Raw genomic sequence first — 24,375 nt, 5'->3', positions numbered from 1 at the left:
ACCCGAGAGCGGATGAGAGAGGGGGCAGAGTTCTAAGAACGGCCCAGAGTTCCGCAGTGCCAAGACTGGCCTTGCCTGTGAGAAAGCTTCCTTTTCCTAAAGCTATAACTCTGGCTTATCATTTCTAATTAAAAAGTGATTCAAGCAATATCCTGGGCTTTCACTTCTTCAAAGAAATACCACACCGTCAGTTTGCAGCTTAGAATGCCAACAGTTCTAAACTTTTTGTGGGCCTCCTCGGAACAAGATGTAGAGCTTTAGCAGAGGGAAAATTGCTATGAACATCTAATTACATTCAAAGCCATTTTTACCTGTCTTAAAGGAATGGAAACGATCTGCCAGTTTTTATAGACCTTCTTGACCTAAAGATATCTGCTGGCGGAAAGGGAATCCTCAATTGGGTTCTTTTAATGCTTTAATTATTACATGAGCTATCCTTTTACGCACTGACTCACACACTTTGAAGAATCCCTTAAATACGCATTAAAATTGATTGGCTAGTCCTAGACCGTGGGGTGGCTCTTGGAGGGCATGTAATTGTGTGTGGGCATGGGGGGTTAGACAAAATTGACACAGAGTCAACTACTTCATGGTGGGATAAGGCAGAGAAATCAATTTGGTCCCAGGTACTGTTGACATTGTACCGCTGACTTGCACAGAGCGCAGTCACATGCTTGCCTGTTCTCCAGTCAGTCTTGCTGCTTGAGACTGACCAGCACTTTCTCCGGGGCAAGGGCATACTTTGCCTACTCTGCCTCAGTGTTTGCCTCAAAATGGCATCTCCATAAGTAGATGGTGATTGAGTCCTAGATGCTCATGGTTAAGAGCCTCCTCTAGGAAGCAAGTAGTCCATGCCCCTGGTGTAGCCAGGACTCTTGATGGCAAGTAAGAAGACCTCAGCACAAATGAGCCTCTGAAGAAAACGGACATCATTACTGACCGTTTAACTGTGAAGGGTGGGGGGGGATGTGGAAATTCATCTCCCCTCTTTATCTTTTTGTCTCCCTTCGCTCTGTGGGCTTCTCCTACATTAGACTTGTCCAAATGATGATCAGGATGACTGCCAATAGTCTCAAATACACAGCACCCCTTCAAGGGCTTCTCTCTGTATGTCCGTACACCGAATAGTAGAGGAGAACTCTAATAAGCTGAATGTGTGTGTGTGGGGGGAGGGGCGATGAGGGTCACAAGCCCAGACTGTGGCCTATGGATGAGATTGGCAGTTCCAAACTCAATGCTACAGGGATGCCGGGGTGGCTCAGTCAGTTAAGTGTCTGCCTTCGGCTCAGGTCATGATCTCCGGGTCCTGGGATTGAGCCCTGCATAGGGGTTCCTGCTCAGCAGTGGGCCTGCTTCTCTCTCTTCCTCTGCCCGTCTGCCTGCTCACGTTCTCTCTCTGTCTCTCTCAAATGAATAAAGTCTTTTTTAAAAAAATGTCCGCTACACCCCATCCTATTTTCTTCTCAAATCTCTCAACAAGCTTTTTAGTGTTTTGAAACCCAAGAGTTAATTTCAGACTCTTGGTGAAAAACCCATATCTTTAGAGGTAAAGGTCTTGAATGGAGCCATTGGGAGTCCTCATTGATCCCAAGAAAGTAACATCTAATGCACTGTGGTCCAAGGTTGATTAGGTTTGATTTATTCCTACTCATTGAATGCAGTTTTAGCTTTTAGAGAAATATTCAGTCTGTTAACTATGGCTGTATGGAGAAACGAGGGACGGTACTCTCTCTCTAGCAGGGTTGTTTAGCCTATTTTTGATACAAGTGCATGAAGTGACCAAATTACTCTTACCTAGCAAGAGTAAGCAGTCTCTTAAGCCTCAGCTTCATTGTATAATTCTTGTCAGTTAGCTGGAGTTCAAGCAGATGATGTCTTGAACTCCATCTGCTTCAAGTTGGAAACCCACCAATTTTATTGTGAAATTAAGTGTGGGCTCCCAAGTCAGACTGCCAGCACTTGAACCCTGGCTCTCCACATAACCCTGAGAGTCCTCGGGCAAGCCCCACAGTGGTTGTAAGCCTCAGTTTCCACATCTGAAAATCAGGACAGTACTCCAGGGTTGCTGTGAGATTTAACTGACAGAAAGCCTATAACGTGGTTGGTATAACTTGTCCATAATAAGTGATCCCTGAGTGGTATCCTTAAGAATCATTAATAATAAAGTGTCCTCCCTATGGTGATCTCTGTTACTTAGTTCCTCAGATAATGATCTTGTTGGCCAGCGTGGCCTCTTAAAGGGCCTCTTAAAAGGGCTCTGATGTAGGAGTACAGTGTCTGTAAGATGACATACAACAATTATTCTTTTTTGTTTTAGCCTATTATGGAATGATTGAATATCTAGCCAGCAATTAGACTGTACATGAAAGTCAAACTCTTCCTTTCTTTTCTTTTGTCCTTAACTTAAAGTTCTTTATTTATCTGATTTACTTTTAGTCCTTTTAAGGGTGAAATATAACACAGACAAATGCAGAAGATACATATACACATATGTGCCACACACACAAACACGCATACACATACACATGCATATCTACCCACACAGCTTAGAGAATTAATATAAAACAAACACACATCTTGCCATTGGCCATGGCAAGGAGTAGAACATTGCCCGTACCCTCCTACGCCACATTTCCCTTCTCAATGACCGCCCCTTTCTTGCATCCCCCAAAAGGTAACCACTAGTCTGATTTTAGGGTGATTGCTTCCTTGCTTTGCCTTATAATTTTACCTTCTAAGTGTATCTCTAAACACTATAATTTAGTTTTGCCTGTTTTTGAACTTTACACAAATGCAATCACACAGTGTGTGTTCTTTTGTGTTTGTTCTTCACACTCTTACAAGCACTTGATATCATCAGTTTTGCCAGCTTTTGACTATTGTGGAGGGTACACAGTCATAGTTCACTATGTTTTAAGTTTATACTTCCCTAATGACTAAAGATCATTTGCCATTGTGATACTTTTCCAAAGTGCCTATTCAGTCTTTTTAAAAAAAAAAATTTTTTTTAATGTTATGTTAGTCACCGTACAGTACTTTTTGCATTTTCTATTGGGCTGTTGACTTTTACTCAGTGATTTTTAAGGTGTTGTTTTGTTTTCTTTTCTTTTCTTTAAAAAAATCTTCAGGTACTGGTCATTTGTTGGCTACCTATGTGGCAAATGCCTTCCCCCTCTCTTGAGTCTTGCCTTTTATCTCTCTTAATGGTGTCTTTTGATAAACTGATTTTTTAAAAGATTTTATTTATTTATTTGATAGAGGGAGAGATCATAAGGAGGCAGAGAGGCAGGCAGAAAGACAGGGGGAAGCTCCCTGTTGAGCAGAGAGCCCAATGCGGGGCTCAATCCCAGGACCCTGGGATCATGACCTGAGCCGAAGGCAGAGACTTAACCCTCTGAGCCACCCAGGCGCCCCAAACAGAATTTCTTAACTTACATGTATTCCAATTTATCAGTCTTGCTTGTGTGGTAATGCTTTTTGTGTCCTATTTAAAGTCTTTCCCTATAGCAAGATAATGAAGATATTCCCCTGTATTATCCTCTAAATGCTTTATGGTTTTATGCTTCACATTCTGAATTCTAACCCACCTCAGATTGACTTCTGCATAAGATGTGAAGTAGGGTATAGTTTCATTGGTTTTCTACATCGGCCTTTTCCCAGGGCCTTTTACTGGAAAGATTTTGTTTTCTCCACAGCTCTTTGACTTCATTTTAATCATGAATCAAGTATTCACATATGCCTGGCTCTGGGCTTTGTATTTTGTTCCATTAGTCTAGTCCTTGTACTGATACCATACTCTCTTAACTTTTATAGACTTGCAATAAGTTAGTATCAATTAGATTAAGCCCTCCTATACATTTGTCTGCTTTTTTAATAGTCTCTGGCTACATTTCCATAAGCATAAGAATTAACTTGTAAATTTTCACCACCACCACCAAAAAAAAAAAAAAAAAAAAAAAATCCTATGATAATTTTGATCTCAGTTGTATTGTATTTACCGGTCAATTTGAGGAGAGTTGAGTCTTTATGAAGTTGAGTCATTCCTCTCTCTGTTTACTTAATTCTTCTTTAATGCCTCTTACTACTACTTTGTAGTTTTTTTGTCTAGAAGCTTACATGTCTTTAATTATTCCTAGGCATTTGATTTCTGATGTTAACATAGGTGTCCCCTGCTTTTTGAAAATTCACTTCCACCACTTCACACTTTTACAAAAGACCTACATTAGTACCTGTTTTTACTAACAGAAAAAAAATCTGAATTGGATTTTTGCTTTTATGAGAAAGGAAAAAAAGCGAAAATAGCATTTAGCATGCATTTTGCAGTGAGCACAGCCCTACCGAGCTCCTTCCCTGGCAACTATACTCAGCATCAAGCCGCCATAGCCATGACCTGTGTCTGTGAGCATCTGTGGTTTATCTCCATTCATTTTGTGCATCCATTAGTAAGATGTATCCTGAAGTATCAGTAAAACCTAAAAGACGTTATTTTGGGGTCTGAAAATGCTCAAAGAATTTTCCATATAAGTTAATGGTAATTGCGTCTTTGCTTTACACCATTTCAGCTTAGGAAAGGTTTCAAAAGAATGCTCTACTTTGAGATAGTGGTGGGGAAATCTACATAAGCTAACTTCAATTTTTCTTTTTCCATTTTCTTACTGTGTGTCCCTTCAGAATCCGTAAGTTGAAGCCCTAAACTTCAACGTGATAGTAATAGGAGGTAGGGCCTCAGGAAGGTAATGAGGGTTAGGGGGGGTCATGAGGGTGGAGGGCCCCCAAGATAGAATTAATGTCCCTATAAAAAGAGTAAGAGGCTCAGACTTGCTGCTCTCTCTTCTCCATGTGAGGATACAGTAAAAAGGCAGCCATCTACAAAGTAGGAAGAAGATTCTCACCAGAATCTGACCATGTTGGCACCTTGATCTTGGACTTCTATCCTCCAGAACTGTGAGAAATAACTTTTTGTTGGTTAAGCCACCCAGTCTATGGGATGGTATACATGGTATACAGCAGCCCGTGCTAAGAGAATGGCTAATAGAGAAATACAAAGCTTACATATATTGATCTTATATTCAGAGGCCTTGCTAAGTTTACTCATTAATTCTAATTGTTCTCAGCAGACTGTTTTGTATTTTCTGTATACATCATACTGTCTACTTTCATTCCTTTGTTTCCACTCCTTCTATTTTTTTTTTTTCCCTCATTCTTGCCCTACTGTACTAGCTAGGACCTTGAGTACATTGTGAAATAGCAGGACTAATAGTAAATATTGTCATCTCATTTATAATCTCAAATAAAGAATGTTGAACGTTTCATCCTTAAGTACAAGTTCCTTCTAGTTTCAGTGTCCTGGAACTTTTATATAAAGTTGGGATATTGAATTTGATCAATACACTTTTCCACATCTACTGAGATGATCCTGTCCTCTATCTTTTATTAGTCTAGTGAAAGACAATGCTCAGTAGTCTAATATGAAACCACATTGCACTGATTACAATGTATTCCCTTCTCATAGATTGTACATTCACACACATACACAATCTGTCTACCTATCGGATAGATTTTAGGACTTTGGTATCTGTATTTCCATGTGCAGTGAGTCTATAGAGTTCCTTTCTATGATGTTCTTGTCAGGTTCATGTGCAAGAAGGCAACTTATACAACAAACTGAGAAGTGGAAGAATATCTTTCTCTTTTTCAATTTTCTGGCAAAATTTGTTCCATCAGTTATATGGATAATAACAGTATTATTCAGATTCTTTCTTTCTTAATTGCATGGTAGAATGCAGCAGTAAAGTTATCTGGGACTGATGTTATCATTGTGAGAGGGTTTTAATTGAAGTTTGATTTCTTTAATAGTTATCAAATTCTTTTTTTGTTTTGTTTAGTTTTTAACTTTGTGTCAGTTTAGGTAAGATGTATTTTTCCTAGAAACTTCAAATTTCACCCCAATTTTCAAATCTGTTGATTTAAAATTATTCATTATATGCTCTTTTCCTTTGAATGGCTGCAGTTTTCAGATAGACCGTTAGCATATTACTGTCAGTTTTTATTTTCTTCCAATAAATGCATACAAGTAATAACTATAAGTAACTAACTTTCTAATCATGTTTAGTTGCATCCATGAGTTTTAGGTTTTCTTCCTTCAGTTCAAAATTATTTCTAATTTCTTTTGATCGCCTTTTCTTTAGAATTCCTTTTGTTTTCATTTATTTTTTAAATTTCTTTTCAGTATTCCAGAATTCATTGTTTATGCACCACACCCAGTGTTCCATGCAATACGTGCCCTCCGTAATACCCACCAGGTGAGCCTGGTCGTGGGTATTATAGAATTCCATTTGGATGACTCTGCTAGTGATGAATTCTCTCAGCCTTGTCAGAAAATGTGTTTGTTTCACTTTCATTCTTAAAAGAATATGTTAACTGGGTATGAAAATCTAGGGTGACAGTCATTTTCTTTCAGTTCTTTAAAGATGTCACTCCTTGGGTGGTATAATCAATTAAGCTTCTGACTCTTGGTTTCGGCTCAGGTTCTGATCTCAGGGTCATAGGATCGAGCCCTAAGTCTGCTTGGGACTCTGTCCCGCTTCTTCTGCTTCTCCCCTCAATGCTCTCTCCCTCTCTTGCAAATAAATAAATAGATAAATAAAGATGTCATTCCATGGTCTTGTGATTTTCTGGGGTTTTGTTGTTGTTGCCTTTTGTCTCTTGGTCTATTACTCTTTGGAATGTGAGGTTTCCCCACCCCCACCCCCACTGTTACATCTGAGACTCACCCTTTGCTTTCTGCAGTTGTACCATGATACCCTCACGTGTGGATGCTACACCCCCTGCTCTGGCGTTGGTGTGTTCTTGTCTTTTGCCAGTTTTGAAAAATTTACAGCCATTATCTCTTTAAATATAGAGTTCACTGAAACTGTTTTGGAATTGTGAATAAATATTTCTTAGGCATTCTCATTATATTTTATGTTTTCTGACCACTCATACTTTTTCCCACTCTTCCTTCATCTCTTTCTACTACATTCTGAATATTTTCATATGGCTCATCTTTAAGGGTTTAGTAATTCTTTTGCTCCTAAATTCATTCCCTGAGTTACTGTATTTTTCTGCTCTAGAATTTCTGTTTGGTTCTTTTTCACATAATCTCATTTTCTTATAGATTTCAGCTCTTTGTTTTTAAATATCTTTTCTACCTAGAAACCAGTTAAAGATAGTTGTTTTAGTGACTGTGTCTGATCATTGAGGTATCCTGTGATTCTAATCTTATTTGTATTGACTTTCTCTGCATATGCTATTGGGTATATATATGCACACATTCATGTGTTGGGTATTTGAAGAAAATAATTTGTAGGAATGATTTAAGATCTTGGGTGTGGTATTTTTTTTTTCTCCCCAGGGATGACTTTTTTCCCTCTTTGGTTCTGCCAGGCATCTCATATGACTATCAATTTGGGATCTTACATTTCCCAAAGTGAAATTTTCTCAATTGCCCACATGATTTGAAATTGGGCTGTGTAGCTGGTAGCAGGCCAGACTTCTATCTGGGTCATTCTTTTTCCAAGGATACCACTTCCCCAGATTTTTGCATTCCCACCCAGGTATGGAGATTTAGAAAGTCCTCTGCCAGTGGAAACCCAGCTTTTATTATTTTTAGTCCCATCTGTCTCTTCAAGACATAGATGCCCTCAGCAGAGAAGCAGCCGTAAAAGGCGGGCTCCTCTCTCTGGATTTCTGGCTGCTTTTGGATCTTGACCTTATAGTCCCTTACTGCCTTGTTACCTCTAGCTGATGTTTGTGTGTATTCTGTAAAATTCTTCCTAGTTGAACACAGTGGGATATTTAATTCGAATTATTTGGTCTGTTAGTAATAGTAGCAGAAGTCATTCTTTTTCTTTTCTCTTTTGGTGGTCTGAAAATATCCTGCCCTACAGGTTTTATTCTTTAATTATTATTTAAACTAATTTACCCTAACCTGAACATTTCCATAATTTATCATCTTTAAAATATAATGGAAATTATAGGGAAAATTATGAATCTACGTATTGGCACAACTAATGGACATTCATAGTCTCCATTGCTCACCATTCATGATAAATTGGAGGTAGTAGAACATACTGAAATGTCTTTTGTATCCTCAGAGAAGTATTAAATCTAGAAGGAGCACAATTTAGAGCTGGTTTGGTAGTGTTATTTCCTAGCTGTTACTCTGTGTTATTCTCATAAAAACCCGAGGATATAATTAAAATGTTTTCCACCATAGTAATTCAGAGAGAGGAAAAATGAGGCACAAAAGAGTGATGTGTCCAAGTCCACAGAGTAAATTTCGTGAGAGTGTTCATAGGGAGTTTGCTTAAATTATTTAAGACTTTTCCACTGAGAGTAAAAAACAAAGTGGCAGACAATCCAGACATTATTCTTAGGAGTCTGAAAATGATCTTTTAATCCTTTGATTTGGTGATGAATATGCCTTGTACTTAGGACAATTGATTAAAAATATATATTTTTTTCTTTTTTAGTTGGGTAGGGTTGGGCATAATTTTTACAGAACCATGAAGTTTACCTTACCAGTCCTTTCTTTTCAAAGCACATTCTAGAAAGTTCTGTTTAAAACTCCAGACAGTCATTTTCTTTAGAAGAGGTATTATCTGCCAACTGACATTCTCTTCATTCCGGATTATTTACATGAGGCTCTAGTAGGGGAAACCAAATTTGCCCTGTGACATGGTTGCAAAGTGGTAATAGTGAGCCAAAATAGTGAGGTCAGTGAATTGGGGTCTGGGAAGGGCATGGAATGGGTGGCAGGTATCCAGCTCCTAAATGAGCTGGCCACGCTCTCTTTCTCTGCCTCTGCATGGCTCCTATCCTCTCCAAAGAGTGTGTTCTATCTCATGTACCCTTAAAGGAGGGAAGAGGAAGAAGAGGGGCACATGACATAGAATTGAGCTGGAGATCTAATTTCACTAACACTACTGAGACAAGTGGCCCCAGTGAGATATTTCAATTCTCCGAATGTTCTTTCTTTGGATCCTCTCCCCTCTTTCCTCCATTTTTTTTGGATTTTACTTTAATAAACAAGACACAGTTTCCATTGCTCACCACTCATGATAAATTAGAAGGAGCAGACCATCGTGCAGTGTCTTTTGGATCACCGGAAAAATATTAACACCAAAAGGAGTACAGTTTAGAACTGCTTTTTCTAGTGTGTCCTGATTGGTTGAGCACCCAACTTGATTGACACCCCTGGAATTTCAAAACAATGGAGGATTGCTTATGTAGAAAGTGGCTTAGGGACATGTTGGGCATAGAATGAATAGAGTGAATTATACAAATGTTATTTCAAAATGATAGGTCAAATATTACTAATATGAATTTTATTCTTTCCTTCATATTATCCTCCACCGACCTCTAAAAGAGTCCTTTTGCCGTATTCTATATTCCTTTCTGGAAGAGACAAGGATAAAGTGAGAAAAAGGAACACCACACAGAGTGAAGAGAAGCAAGTAGAGAGACGGCTAAAAGTCTTGGGAGTGGGGAAAAATCTTGGAAAAGTTTCTGCAAGATTGTGAAGATTGATGTATGATATCCATTTCTGGGGATGAGATGGGGATTAGGATCCCAAGGATGGAAATGATGATAGACTTTTTGCATCATCATTTTACAAGATGCAACTGAAAGTTATTTTTGGCACTTGGATTACTCTTTTCTGAAAAGAACTCTGTGCTGAGGTTTCACGTCAGTCAGAGTTTCATACGGGTTAACACACTAGTCATTTTTCCTGTCACTTGAAGTAAATCTCAATAGGATTCTGTAGATTGTTTAGTCATCAGTGACCTATGGAAATCCTTTGCCTCAACTACTGGATATATATAGAGAAAGTTAGAGCTTGGTAAAATATTTTTAAAAATAAACTAAGACCTAACTTCAGCTCTAAATTTTTATAAAGGGAAGTTTTTCAAGTATAACTAGACAGTCATCCTTTTGGGTCGTGGTAAAATAAATCATTTAATAGGACATTAGATTTGATTATTTCTAAAGCTGACATAATTCTATGGTTTCTTGTTCCCAATTTAGATCATAGGGACTTGATTTATTAACATATTAATCTAATAAATAGAGTCTAATTCCTCACTACAGAAATCTGGTTCTATAAAGGTAGACAGAATATTCTACACAGAATAAAAGGAGAGGCAGCACCGTGCCTTAGAAACATGAACTTCAGAGAAAGGGAAAAGCAAACTAAAATCTCTTTTCCAGCTGTGTTTAAACTGATGGATTTTTTTTTTAAGAGCTTTGAATATATTAAAGACTAAAGCGTCATTAGGCAAAAGAATCTTCTCTTGTACTTCCATGCTAAATAAAAGTTTTTATTATATCAGTTTGGTGATGAGTGCTAGCAAACACTTTCCTTGGTACTAAGGATACCTCTGCATGGGATCGCCTTGTGGGTTTAGGATTGAACTGCCCAAGGAGCTGAAGTTAAAACCCTCCTTTCCCCTGAGAAAACATGAGAATACTATAATCGTCTCCCTCAGCCTTTCTCATCAGAGGCTGCTCTGCTGAGAGAAGACCCTTTCTGTGAAGGAGGAGAGTTTTTCCAAGCAGGTGGGGTGTTTTAAGAGGTACAATTCAGTGACCAGAACATGTGCTAAATAAGCAAAGCTGTCCTTTCACATCTACCTCGACTGTCCATGATTATGATATAAGTGTGGTCCAGTGGCTGGAATTATGGTGATTTTTCAAAAATGCCGGTGTCAAAATTCTGCCTCGACAGTATCTCTGTAACTACTAATAATGCTGTTTTGGGCTGACTCAGTTGCTTTGAAATTGCACGGGCTCTATTATGAGTAAATGAGAGGCAACCAATTATCTATAAAATAAAGGCATGCACAGAGGGGAGTTTGATGAATTACAGATGAGCTCTGCTGACACAACAGGGTGTGGAAACCTGCCCCACTCTGACTTTCTATCCCAGTTACAGACCATGCTTGCATACTTTACAAACAACTTAGCCCACTCCATTCTACCAGGGAGCAGGAGAGGGGACAGGGAGGTAGTAAAACCTCCCCTCACTAGGACACAAGTCATTGGTTTAAAATTAAGTAGGAAACTCAACATGGGTGTGTGGAGGCAGCAACCCCAAGTGTTAAATACGCACACGAAGAATTACTATGCTTCAGGAAAGATGCTCACATAAGGGATACAGATGCAGCGTCTTCTGATGGGATTCAGAGCAGAGACTAAAAGAGCCATCGCAAAACTGCTTTCTAGAACTCAGCCCAGCTTGTGTAGAGTCAAGGCATAAATTCACTGAAGCAGAAGGCAGATGTTGAATTCCTGGAACCAAAGGATTTCCACCTCATCAGGGGTCTGTACAGTGGAGGGAGCATCATTCAACAACCCTTAGACTGTGGCTCTGCCTATGCCTGGCGAAGGCAATGCCTGTTTTTCACTATTGCTTAAGAAACTGCAATCCAAAGTCAAGTTCTACCCAAGAAAGGATACAGGAAGTAGTCAGAGTACCAAAACATCCCGCAGGGTTACGTGGGAAGATCAAGAGAATTCTATACAACTAAGCAGGTGTTGATGCCCTGGTGGCTTCAAGAGGCTGAAAAACAGTGCATAGGTTTGGGATGTTTATCTCTGTGGTCCTCTGGCAGTCCTATGCTGAGGATTAATGTGGATTTATACATGAAGAAGATACAGAACAGCGGTTTCTGCTTACTGAAAGGTTGCTAGGTATTTCCACACTGAACATTCAGCAGAGAGCAGGGTTTTTTGTCTATTATAGGCCATTTCCCATATTGGGCGTCTCTGGGTATAGGTCTCCACATTCTTTAACACACTGGTTTTTAAGGTAGGCTAATGGCACAGTGTAGAGGCCAAGCCCTGTGAGTTGACCTCCCAGGAGAAGCAGTGATTTCAAACCGATCCAATCAGTCTAGATGAGGGACCTAAGGTGGGGCTTTCTGCCTGGTGTCCTCTAGCCAGATACACAAGACTGACCTCTTACCCCTGGGGAAGCGAACTGTGGTTCCCTTGGGTGACTTATCTTCTCCACATTCCTGGTAAGAGGCTTAGGGAGCACTGGCTTAGGGGGTAACCACAGGCCAGGAGCCTGCTTGCTCTGGGTTTGAATTCTGATGGCCACTGCTGTTTTCCAAAGATGAGAATCATTTGTTTAAGATAATTTTAGATGACCTTCATTAAACCTTGCTTAATTTACTTTCAATACTTTTAAATAGGTCACATAGAGAGTCTCAGTCTGGTGCAGGACTTGAATGCCTCTGTAACGGTGGCTAGCCTCTCTTTTTAACAAAGAGAGAATGAATCTCAGCCCCAGCTGGTGTAGGCAAGCGACGACACCACGCTGGAATTCATCAGCGTTGTTTTTCATTTTGTCTTCGTTGGTATGCTTGACTTCTAATACAAGTAATACTCACTTTTCATTGAGGTTAGGGTATGAAGTTTAAAAGTGAATCAGGTGAATAAGGAGCACAGAATACCCTGGTGGGAAACAAAGATTAAAAAAAAAAAAAAAAAAAGCCTGAGGAGATGGGAACCAGAGGATTTGGGAAACACTGTATTTGCCCAAGGTCATATTACTTGGGCACATGGTCACAGGATGTAATAAAGAGGACAGGCAGCCGAGGGAGGCATTAGGCTGGTCTTGGAACAACTTACAAGGAGGGCAAAGTCAATTGGTGCAAATTCAGCCCCGTTTGGGTTCCTGCTGCCCCGCTGTGGTGCGGCTGGGGAGCCGGATGCAGGAGTAGGTGGCATGAACCTGGCTGGCAGGGGAAGTGCAGCAGGGAAGAGAGGGGAAAGTGCTTCAAGGTGGAATCAGGCAGGCAACCAGAGCAGATGAAGAGGCCAAAGAGAACATTCAAAGGGCGCGAGGGCAGTTGGGAGAGAGAGGCAGAGCTGGCTGGGCAGTGGAGCTCTTTCAACCAAGACGGGCTGTACAGACACTAAGAGAATAGTCTTTGGGGGGTAACTAGGTTCTGTCTCTGCTCTGTCCCTTGCAACTATTTGCCTCCAAATAACACTTAGCATCACTGAGTGCTGGTTTTCCCATCCTCTGCAAGATGGGGTCGGAGAACCTGTGTCTTCTCAATTCGGTAATGCCGGCTCCTGTTACGGAGTCTGGTGCTGCAGCCTAGCATCTCTGCCCTCGCGTATGCTGCAAATCATACAGTCCTGCTGAGTGAGCGACAGCGGCAGCTCGACACTGCCTCTGCCTGAGACTGACTCGCTGCTGAGGGTGTAAATGGGGAGACACTGGAGAGACCAAGTTTATCTGAAATTTAAATAAACAATGAATAATTCTTCAGGTCTAGGTATATTCAAATATTGTATGACAGCCCTATATTTATTTACTTAGATTTTATTTATTAGAGAGAGAGAGAGAACACAAGTGGGGTTAGGGGCAGAGGGAGAAGCAGGTTCTCACTGTGCAGGGAGCCTGATGTGGGGTCCAATCCCAGGACTCTGGGATCATGACCTGAGCCAAAGGCAGGTGCTTAACTGACTGAGCCACCCAGGCGCCCCAGAACAGCTGTATTTATTTGATGAAATTTTAGAAGTACTGTAAACCCCTAACACTGTATAAATATTTTGTGTGGATGAATTTTGAAAAGGAAGGAGAGAGAATTGTCAAAAAACCAGGAGGACCAACTTAATGATCATGTTTCTAGGAATGAATGTCCCTTTTCCCCTTTGTCTCTAAAGGGAAGTATATATAGTCCCCTTTAAAGATTTATTGACTGATTTTTAGAGAGGGGCAGGGAAAGGGGCTGAGAGAGAGGGACAGAGAGTCCCAAACAAACTCCTCCCGGAGCACAGAGCCCCACACAGGGCTGACCTGAGATAGGACCTGAGCCGAAACCAAGGTTCAGACACTTAACTGACTGTACTACCCAGGCACCCCTACAGTAGTCCCTTTATCCTACAGGAAATGAGGATGATCTTGGTGAAATCCTAGAACCCTGTGTTTAAGTCCCTAGCCTCCGAGGTACTAGCTGTGCGATCTGGCAACCCACGTCATGCCTCCTTTTCTCCATTCCCACATCTGATTGCTGAGAACATTGACGGTGATTCATTTGGTCTATAACCAAAGACCTGTAAAAACAGGTCTTAATGTTAATAGTCTGAAGGAGCAGGAGGCTGGCTGAGGACAAAGCAAAAGCTGGGGGGGTAATATTCAATTGGCATTTCAAGTCTAAAAACCCACAGGCACTATGGCAACAGTTTGTACAGAAAGTTAGGATGACTGTCTTTCTGGCAAGATTTACAAGGCAGGTTGATTCACCTGGAAGACAGGAGATTTGGGGCCTCAAGGCAGGACAGAAGCAAAAACTGAGAAAGCAAAGCATACAGGAAACTTGGGTACTAAGTTTAAATCCTCTTAAAACATCTAGAAAATGCATCCTAACGCAGAATCCTATATTTCAGCAAGCCTCGGGAAAAGCCTAGAGCTTTCTCGCCTCTATCTGAAAGTACCCATTATGTAAGAAACCCAGGAGGGGAGGGGGCCAAGGAGCCTTGTAAGTTGAATCTGAAGAACAGTGATTCCATTTGAATGGGACATTCCAATACGAAACACCGGGCTTTCGGGCTTTCGTGAGAGGAATAGAAAGGGGTCTGAGGCTATGCCTATGGGTCTTTGTTCTTAGGCAGACTAGCTTGATCCAGAGCGAGTAAGGAGGGAGGGAGTAAGGAAGAAATGAGAAGGTGAACAGTGAAAAAGGTTCAGAATAAATGATCAAAGACAGCTTCTGCTAGCACTACACTGCAGCCCTTCAGGCAACTGGATACAGAACTGACAAATCAATGACATCCGCCAATTTCATTCTCCAGCGAAATAAGCATTCTAGAATGCAAGTGCCTGGATGCTTTGACATCCTTAAACAATAATGGGTGAAAGGCCCCTGATAGTGGGTCTTTAAGTAACTAGAATACTTTAAAAAGGAGGGTGGGGAGAAAATGCCCAAGAAATGCATGTATATTAAAAACTGTCTAAAAAAGACGTCTATTTCAAAGTGAAAACAGAATACTATGAAGGTGTTTCCTACCTAAAAATCCTGATCACTAAGTAGTGGATACAATTTTATATAATTCAATTGCTACCAATATTCACCAATTGTGTTTTTAATTTGTGTCTGATCTACTTTAGCAGCTTATAATGTAAACACAAGACTGCATGAAGCAGCCTATTTCAAAAAGAAACTATTCAGGGGAAAAGTGCTTTATCCAAGGTCCATGGAAGGAGGTTTATTAACAGGGCTGCCAGATAAAATGCAGGCTACATGGTACTTTTTAGCCTAGGGATGCCCCTATATTTTGTGGCAACCCCATTTATTAGTATATTTCAGAAGATCCATGAGGCCCTGGACAATGCATAAAAATTTGGTGTATATACATATTTTGAAGAAGGAGCCTGGCTATAGCCTTCTACCAGAATCTTAAATCTGTGATCTCCCAACAGTTAAACATTCAGTAATGCAAAGAAATAATTCTATCATGTCTGATCTTTCCCTGTGACCTTGAGCTTCCCAGCAGCCAAAACTAAAGGGGAACATAAAACCAGGGTGTCTGGGTGGCTCAGTCTGTTGAGCATCTAACTCTTGATTTTGGCTCAGGTCACAATCCCAGGGTGGTGAGATCGCGCCTTGTGTCAGGCTCAGTTGCAGAGTCTGCTTGAGATTCTCTCTGCCCCTCCCCTCTCTTCTCTAAAGTAAATAAATAAATCTTAAAAAAAAAAAAAAAGACCATTAGCTGAGAACAAGAGATCCAAGTGGAAGAAAGTTCTGGTCAGGAGGTTGTGAGCTGGCTTACAGCACTGTGAAGCCTAAGGAGGGAGTCTGAGATGTGAGCTCTTGAAGGGTTTGGGCTTTTATTTTTTTTTTTTAATTTTTATTTTTTTAAAATATTTTTATTTATTTATTTGATAGAGAGAGACCACAAGTAGGCAGAGAGGCAGGCAGAGAGAGAGAGAGAGGAGGAAGCAGGCTCCCTGCTGAGCAGAGAGCCCGACTCGGGGCTCGATCCCAGGACCCCGGGATCATGGCCAAAGCCGAAGGCAGAGGCTTAACCCACTGAGCCACCCAGGTGCCCCAGGTTTGGGCTTTTTAAATGATCAGGTTCGCAAACTCTTTTGGCCTGCTTGGTGAGGTTGGTTTGGAGAAGGGCAGGACAGTGACTGGAGGTAGACTGGAAGGAAGGCAGCAGACAGGAGAGTCCCCCATAGGAGGTGGCATGCAGGCAAGGAAGTAAAGGAAACCCAGAGGTAGGAATCCATGCCTCGAGGGTCAGGGTTTTCTCCACTCTGGCTTTCATGTCTTTGAACCCCCCTGCGCCTGCTTGTCTGTACCCATCCTGGGCAGGGAGCCTCCTTCTGGGGCCCCATGGAGGGTGTGAGTGATGAAATGCCCAGTGTTTACCTGCACAGTCACTGAAAGTAGGCCCGCAGGGTTGCGGCTTCTGCTGCCATTTCCTCCTCAGACCTCCACAAGGTTGGGGCGTCCTCCTCTTCCTTGTCATGTTTCTGGAGCTTTGGAGGAAACAATGGAATCAGCTCATGAATGGGTCCTCGGGAACTCAGAACAAGTGTTGTCGGCTGAACACAATTTGCAAATCAGAGGCTGGAAGGTTGTGTATCTTTTTATTGTATTAGTTGCCCACATTTGAAAACAGGCAAGTGTCGTGTAAGAATCCTCATTTCCAGCTTTTGTGATCAAATAACCAGATTAGGCTAGCCTGAGTCCCTTCCATGCCTTGCAGAGGTGGCGAGTGGGGGTCACAGAGGGGAGCACCCTCCCATGTTCCAGAACCCCCACCACTCTCTAGTCTTAGGCTCAGCTGGCATCACTCATTTATTTTACTCACCGACACTGAAGGCAAGGAGTTGGCCCCCTCCCCATGACCATTCCCCTAAGCTGGCCTGCAGTTTACCTACTAGATAGACATTTTATTCAGTGAACCAAAATAGCCCAAGCAAATCATAATAATATTACAGGAGCCACGAGTACTGAGTGAGAAATAAGAGCATATTCATTAAAAGAGCCTTAAGGAGGCAGAGTTTTAAAAAAAAATAGAAAACATCAAAAAATTAACAATTGATCTAACTCAATTAAATGATTTTAAAATCCTCTTCAAACACCCACATTTATTTTTTAAGACGCCTTGTATATGTCTCAGATTTACAGAGAAAGTAAATAAAATTTCCATTCTATCAGAGAGAAAATGTTCTCAGAACTTTTCATTGGAAGAGCTCAATTTCTACCCTTCATCTCCTATTGCAATTGAGTTTTATTAACTAGATTTGTTATTCCTGTGTGGGGCTTTATCCGTTGTAAAATGCTAAAGGTATAGATTCCTCGGATGCACGGTTAGTATTTTGTAAGTCATTTGAAGAGATTGAGGTAAATGATTTAACAGCACAATGATGGCTGGTATTTATGATATGAACGGGTAGTTTCTTTGATGTGTATCATTTCATTTAATCTGTACCATCATCTATACATAAGGCAGGGACTACTTAGCTCCATCCTGCCAAGGAAGAAATGGAGATCCGGGGAAGTTCCTTCGCTTGTTGAACTTCTCACCCAGCTAGGCAGTGACAGAGTTGTTCACAATAATTTTTTGCCATTTTCTCTATCCCAGAGGAACTGCCAGGCCACAGAAGAGTGGCCAGCTCCGCCTGCCAGGTGCATACCCCCACAAAAGGCAGATCCTTTGAAAAGTATCTTGCTGCCTCAGCAAAAAGTCTCTCCACTGCCATAATGGAATTTCCTGTCTCAGGCCCAAATCACTGTAAATCTAACGCAGAGACACCCCATACCCACTCTCCCCCACCCTGAACCATGTGGCCCCTTGCAGCAGATAGGGAAATTTCCCCCGTAGTTCAGAACAAACTTTGCTGCACAAGGCAAAACAGTGAAGGAATGATAGCCCAGCTCTCCAGCTGAGCTGTATTTCCACTTGGGGTAAGTTTGAGCCTAAATGAAGTTCATTAGCATATGACTGGGCCACAAGTATGTTGATGAGGGTCATGGATCTTCCGTTCAGAATATGGCTGCCAGCACTCTAGTTTTACATTTTGCCACATAGATTTAATTCTCCTTAGTGGAAGAAAACCACATTAAGAAGTCATTTCCTTTCTTGCGGAGGCAGATATGACGCAATTGCTACGGGCGAGGCACACGGGATTGCTATTTTTCTACTCGAGAGCTAATTTTCATTTTGATACTAGCTTTAGGTCTGTTATAAATCCCTCTTGTAACAATCCAATAGGATGACAAAGAACAATATATACAGCCTGGAAAATATGGCCTCCCCACTTGTGGTGCTGCCATTGAAAAGACCCAGAAATCAAACATTAAGTGGCTTCATCACCACAGATCATACCAGATGAATCCAAATAATTTAGAGCCTGTGAGCGCTAATGCCTCCTTGGTTATTAGGCGACCGTCTGTTTTTGTCATATGCCTTACAGATGGCAACGTTGTGCCGACACTTCCAAGTTGTTTATGCGAGGTAGGGAATAAATAAAACAAAAACTAATCATATTTGCAAAGCTCTGTTGTATGTGGCTTTTAAAACTTAGAGGTTTCCCTCCGAAAACTCCCAGATGGAAGCGTGGGGCTTTCTTTGGGGCAGCCGTGTTCAGTGTTAGCTGCCCGCTGGCATCCCCTGACGAACTCAAGAAATGGCTATTGCTCAGGTGCACACAGGGGATCTGCTTTAATTTGCCTAGATACGGCCCGAGTTTGGGGACTTTTTTTTTTTTTTTTCCAAACTTCTCAGCTCATTCTAAGGTGCACTTAACGTTGAGAAGCCCACCCTTGGGAGAAACGTGTATGTGGACAGACAGAATCCGTGTACCTGAGAAATAATACATCTGCCTTCAAGCCCAGTGCTTTTTGTCCTGTCCACAGAGTAGAGGCTTTCCTTGGAAACCCTGCTCCAGAACTGTTTCGCTTCTTTCTCATTCTGTCAAAGAGTATCTGGGCCATGGGGCTTGTCCCAGCAACACTAGGATGCTGATCTGGTTCAGGAGACTTTGAGTAAATTTTCAGTCTCAGCAGAAATAGGGAGCCCAGGAAAGATCCTGGTGAATAAGACTTGTGCCTCAGAAAAGCCACCCAGGGGACCTGGAAATTAAACATGCTGTAGTTTGGAGTGAATTTCTGTCTCCCTGAGGCAACCCAAGAACCTGGACGGTACAAGCGTTGCAGAGCAGCAGAGATCAACTCTAATGACCTCCAATGGCTGTTCATCCAGAAGGTACTAAATGCCTTGAGGAAGCTTTAATGCCGGGGGTGGAGGGGGGGGGGGTTCAATTCAGATGAACCCTCCAGATTAATTTAGGCTGCCCACAGGGAAAGGCAGTGACTACTTCTTCATGCATACAGTATTTATTCTGTGTCTGCAATGCTAGGGGCTGACCTTGGCATTAGAACACTGAAGCAGACCCTGATACTGTCTTCAGGGGGGCCCCAGATAGGGAGAATAGACACCAAATGGTTAATTATCAATGAGAGGGGCATTTCCAAGTGGGAGGGCTGCTGCTGGGAAGGCACGGCCCAGTCTGAAAGGCTTTTGAGAGTCAGCTGAGTTTGAAAAAGAAACAGAGTGTTATAATAAAGAGTGACAGGGGTTCTAAGAAACATCCAGCAACTTCTCTCCAAGAAGATGAGGTTAGGCCCAGACATTGACAATGAGAGGGGCAAGCTCCTTAATCTCGTTGTGCCTCAGTTTTACGCTCTGTAAAAGGGAGCAGTAAGAGTTGTGAGCAGTGATGTGCTGGGCACATAGTAATAGTCACAGCAATAACAATCAGCTATTCTTAGGCTATGTACGCTGTCCCATGACAGTGATGACTGACCAAGGCAGAGACCTTATGGCCAGGAGCAAAAGTGTTTTTCCTATCTTCATGGTTCCCCAGTGATATGTGTCTTTTTGACCTTAAATATCCTATAAAAGGATTAAGAGCTATGGTCAAAATTCAGGCCCATACCAAAGAACCTACTGACACATTTAAACCTGAGGAGGAAATTTAGGTCCTTCAGATGTAAAACGACTTAGAATAATCCCTAACTCTCAGGGTTGTCATAAGGAATGGATAAGGTATTAATGGAGGCTCCTCCATTAGTAAAGGCCATGGTCCTAGAATAAAAAGCATGTGGTGATGATCATATGCAGTCAAATTACCTTGGGGACAGGCCCCCAGAGTCAGCGAACAAAAATACTAAAATGAAATGAGTGTCCTGTATATCTCATCCAGTATTTGGGACATACTCTTACTAGTAAGTATTATTTGTTTATCTGAAATTCAGACTTAACTAGACTTCTTCCTGTATTTTATCTGGTAACTCGGTCCAGAAGACCCCTTTGAAAAAGACCACAGGAAGTACTTGGCTCACTTTTAGGTTGTTCCTAAACCTGCCAAGCTGTGAATCCTGGAAAAGATGCAAGCTATCTGAAGGACAAACAAACTCAAGGCGAGCATTGGGTGCTCTCTTAGGCTTATTATTGCAAGAAATGAAGAGTAAATCTCCAGCTCCCTTTAAATCTCATAGCTCTTTGGTTCTCAGGCACGCACTTTTTCACATTTTCACATCTCTGAAATCAAAGTGTGTTCCACAATCAATGGTATGTCATCATTTAATTGGCAGTGTTTTTCTCTGTCTGTAGTACATCAAAGAACAGTGCTCCTTCCAGGTGACTGTCTGGGATTCAACACCCCACGGTGCTCTTTCCTCCTGATAATTACATCACATAAGTTAAATGGCCATGAAAATGCTTAGCACCCCAGCACATCGCTCTCCTTCTCTCCACGCAATAGGGAAATTGTTGAACAGATGACATTGTTTTCACAGGCACTTGGTTCTTTGCAGGAAAAGTGCTCACCTAAGTTACAAAGTTTGCAAAAATTTGAACCAAAAAGTCTTTATTCACATTCAACAGAGTGAAGTCTGTGATGGCTCCTGGAAGAGCATTCTATTTCTATATAGCTGTGAAAAGAGATTAAAAGAATGTATCTGCAGTCATTCCACTTTATCTGCCTGAAATGGTTTTGGGGAAGGTAGTGTTAACAGGATTTCTGACTGAAGTACTGATAGGCATCAATGGTGACATTCTGCTCCTTCCCGGGCATTGAGCATGCTATCGGGAGGTATGTGGGGTAAAGATTAATTCCCTGATGTAATGCTCAAACTGCCTTGGCTATTGACTTTTTTTATAGCTCTGTAATGGAATACAGTGGGAAGAATGATGCACCATAATTTAAATGTTTTTCAGAACTCAGAACTAACCTGTAGTAAAATGCAAAATTGTCTTCAGTGGGTAGGGTATGGGGGGAGAAACAATTTAATATCACTTCTTAAAGAAGCAAGTGGCTGCATATAAACTTGGGTGTTGTTGTAAAGTACATTAATATATTTCATTGTTATTAGTTTTGTAAAACAACATAAAGAGCAGAAAGCTTAAACTATTTCTTATGGGTTGATGGCTGTGTTCAGACAGGTGTTTATATAAAGTCTTGAAAGGGAAATAATATCAAGAAATAGGGAAGTAAATCTATAATTTTTTTTTCAGATCTGATTCTTTGCCTCTACTTTCAACTTAGCCTGCAAGCATTTGTTGAGCACATGATATATCCCAGGCACTGCTGTGGGTCTTACACTAACTATAAAGATGAAGAAGCCAAAAATCTGTGCCTTCTGGGGTCTTACCACCTTACAGGGCAGACCAGATTTATACATATGTAATTTAATACAAGTCAGTCTGGTATAAGGACTGGGCCGGGCGAGAACTTCTGCTATGGTGCTCTCAGAATACCCAGGAGGGGGTCCTGGGTTGACTTTACAAAATTGGGGTTTGACCTGGGCTCAAAAGAAGGTGGTGGGATTTTAAGGACAAGGTTATTCCGGACAATGACAACAGCTTCAGCAGACACATAATGTTCAAGTTTGCCGACTATGTGCATCCCTCTTTCCCAAAGAATCCTGATGTGGCCATACCTGACCATCGATCAGAGGGGTCAAGAGAACTGAACCTTAGTTGCCAGGTTGAGAAGCCTCAACATCCCATGGTTTAAAGATGGGGAAGATAACTCCATGGCCCCGAAGATGGCCTCTAGTCTATGATTCAAAGCCACAAATAGTTTTGAATCCTTCTGAAAGTTATTCCATTTTCAATTGTCTTCCAACCCTTTTGATTAATCAAAAAGAAAGCCTCCGTGCTAGCATGTCCTTAACATGGGACCAACATGACCTCTAAGAGACACAGGGGAACCATCCAGACTCTAGCTAGAATTTAATAAGATTCTTTTGTTTAGATCACATTTATTTTGAGGGTTTTCTCCCATTTATGATGTCATCTCAAGTTTCCTTTTCAAGTAAATTTATTTAAGGTAAGGGGTCGATTTAAAAAAATAGATTAAGTAAAACTGTGTCAGAAATACAGCATTAAGCATGGCATTAACCTTGAAAGATGGTCCAGAGGTCGGAGGTTCAGCTGAGAGGAGGGAAGTCACTGAAAATGTGAGGCTAAAACGTGGACCTTCTAGAATGGGGATGTGGTTGTTTCTATTGGGCTGAACTGGAAAATGCTTCAGAATTTTTTTTTTTTTAAACAGATCTTGAAAGTCAAAATAATTTAATATTCTAAGAGCACTGAAGAACGACCCGTGCCTTAAGATCTGTAGAGACAGAGGAAGGGTGGGGAGGGTTTTGGGGAGGAAGGCTTCCCCAGAAAAGTGCCGGTGAAGCTGAGATGGGAACAATGGCTAGAAACCCCTGAAGCAAGGAGGAGGGAGAAGGGGTATTTCACACAGAGCCGAAGTGCAGAGCTCTGAGGAAAAAGGAATCTTGGTTGAGTGACTAGAAATGTAAGGGACATGGTAGATCATTTGCAGCTCATAGGGATGGCTGAGAAATGTGGATTTTATTTTTGCTGCAAAGAAGACATTAAAGGGTTGGAAGCAGGAGAGTTAAAAGCTTCCAACAGTTTTTCGTAGAGTGGCCTTGCTGGAGAAGGAGTTTGAGCTTCTGGCTCCTGCGGCAGCCGGACCAGAAACCATGGGAGTTGGGCAGGCATGGACGTGGTCGAGGAGGTGGTGGTGGGGACAGAGGGAGCGCAGGTGCCCCGTGCACCAGTGTGGTGGTGACTTGGTGGCGACATCTGGAATTAGAGACGGGGGCTCAGTGCTTGCCTGGAGCAGGCAGACCTTTTTCTGACAGGTTCCTTCTGGGCCCTTTGTAAAGCAACATGGAAGTTGTCTCCCGTGCCCACTCTGCTCTGAACCGGCATAAAAATCCTTCCTGTCCGGCCCGGTATGCGCCTCTCCTCAGTCACACACTTCCCAAACTCCCCAAGAAGGCTTCTTGGACCATTTAGGCCAACTTGAGTTACATTTCATGATTCTGGATGTTTTCTCACTCTGTCACACACACAGCCAGCATTCTCTGAGCACACATTTCCTCCCCCAAACACCAAACACCCTTTCTCTACATGCTGGTTATTGAGCAGATGGTCACCCACTTAGGCCTTTCTTGGGGTCCTAATGAATACCCTCTTGCTTTCATTTGATGCAAAATAATAACAAGTCTGTGCTGCCAAACTTGGGCAGCCACTTGTGTTTTCTTAGAAACCTGAGGTTCTTCCAATATTTCTTTGTGCAAAAATATGTTAACTGCCTCCATTCTTACTCTGGACTGATGGCCACATGGTGAGATCTCTAAGTGCAACCCAGTGACATCTGGTTTCCTCTTATTCACTGTGAAGTTTCCAAAGCCCTATTTATTGCCCTGATGGAGAGAAATCCAGGTAGTCAACAGAGCATTCATCATTTGATTAGTTGCCCACACTTTGACTTAAGCCTAACTTGCATGAGTTAAAGCAGGAGATTTTTTGGTTTTTATTTTGTTTTGTTTTTAGTGCTGCCAATGAGGCCAAAATGCTGAAATAAGCTCTTATATTAATTAATGGCACCCTACTTTCAAGGGGTATAGAGTGTTGATGTTTAAGAATTTGTAACCCCCAAAAGTATTTATTAACTAGAAAATCACAGCACTGGAAAGTAATTATGCCAAACCACTGTACTATAACAGAACCCAATTGCTTATCCAATTATACATTAAAGTATCACATTGTCAAGCCGATTGCCAAAGCAGCAAATGAGACTTTGCCAGCGTCACAATTTGGACCAGCTATTACTCAATAGACTATACTGTGAATGGTCTTCAGAGTATCCCAGGCACCCTATAAAACCTGTACAAACTAGGGTGGGCAGTCAGGTTTGGTGGAGCACATGCCTGCGATCATGAAGTGGCTGTAATTGGTTAGACATTGTAATTTGCCGTTTGCCATCAGAAG

At 41.6% G+C, this 24,375-nt stretch overlaps 1 protein-coding gene across 2 annotated transcripts in view; it reads right to left on the bottom strand.

Moving 5' to 3' along the window:
• FHIT (fragile histidine triad diadenosine triphosphatase) overlaps positions 1-24,375 on the bottom strand; it is a 1,433,622-nt gene that overhangs the window by 8,702 nt on the left and 1,400,545 nt on the right. For both annotated transcript variants that reach the window (XM_045088552.1, XM_045088549.1), the window contains one exon: positions 16,437-16,546. In XM_045088552.1, coding sequence (XP_044944487.1) covers positions 16,445-16,546 — 102 coding nt within the window. In that variant the 3' untranslated portion in view covers positions 16,437-16,444. The remainder of the gene's footprint in view (positions 1-16,436; positions 16,547-24,375) is intronic.

The sequence above is a fragment of the Mustela putorius genome, unplaced genomic scaffold (genome assembly GCF_011764305.1).
Source record: "Mustela putorius furo isolate JIRA1106 unplaced genomic scaffold, ASM1176430v1.1 tig00000095_pilon_pilon_pilon, whole genome shotgun sequence".
Classification (NCBI taxonomy): Eukaryota; Metazoa; Chordata; class Mammalia; order Carnivora; family Mustelidae; genus Mustela; species Mustela putorius.
The sequence above is the reverse complement of the archived record's forward strand: the minus strand, read 5'-3'. Positions and strand labels throughout refer to the sequence as shown.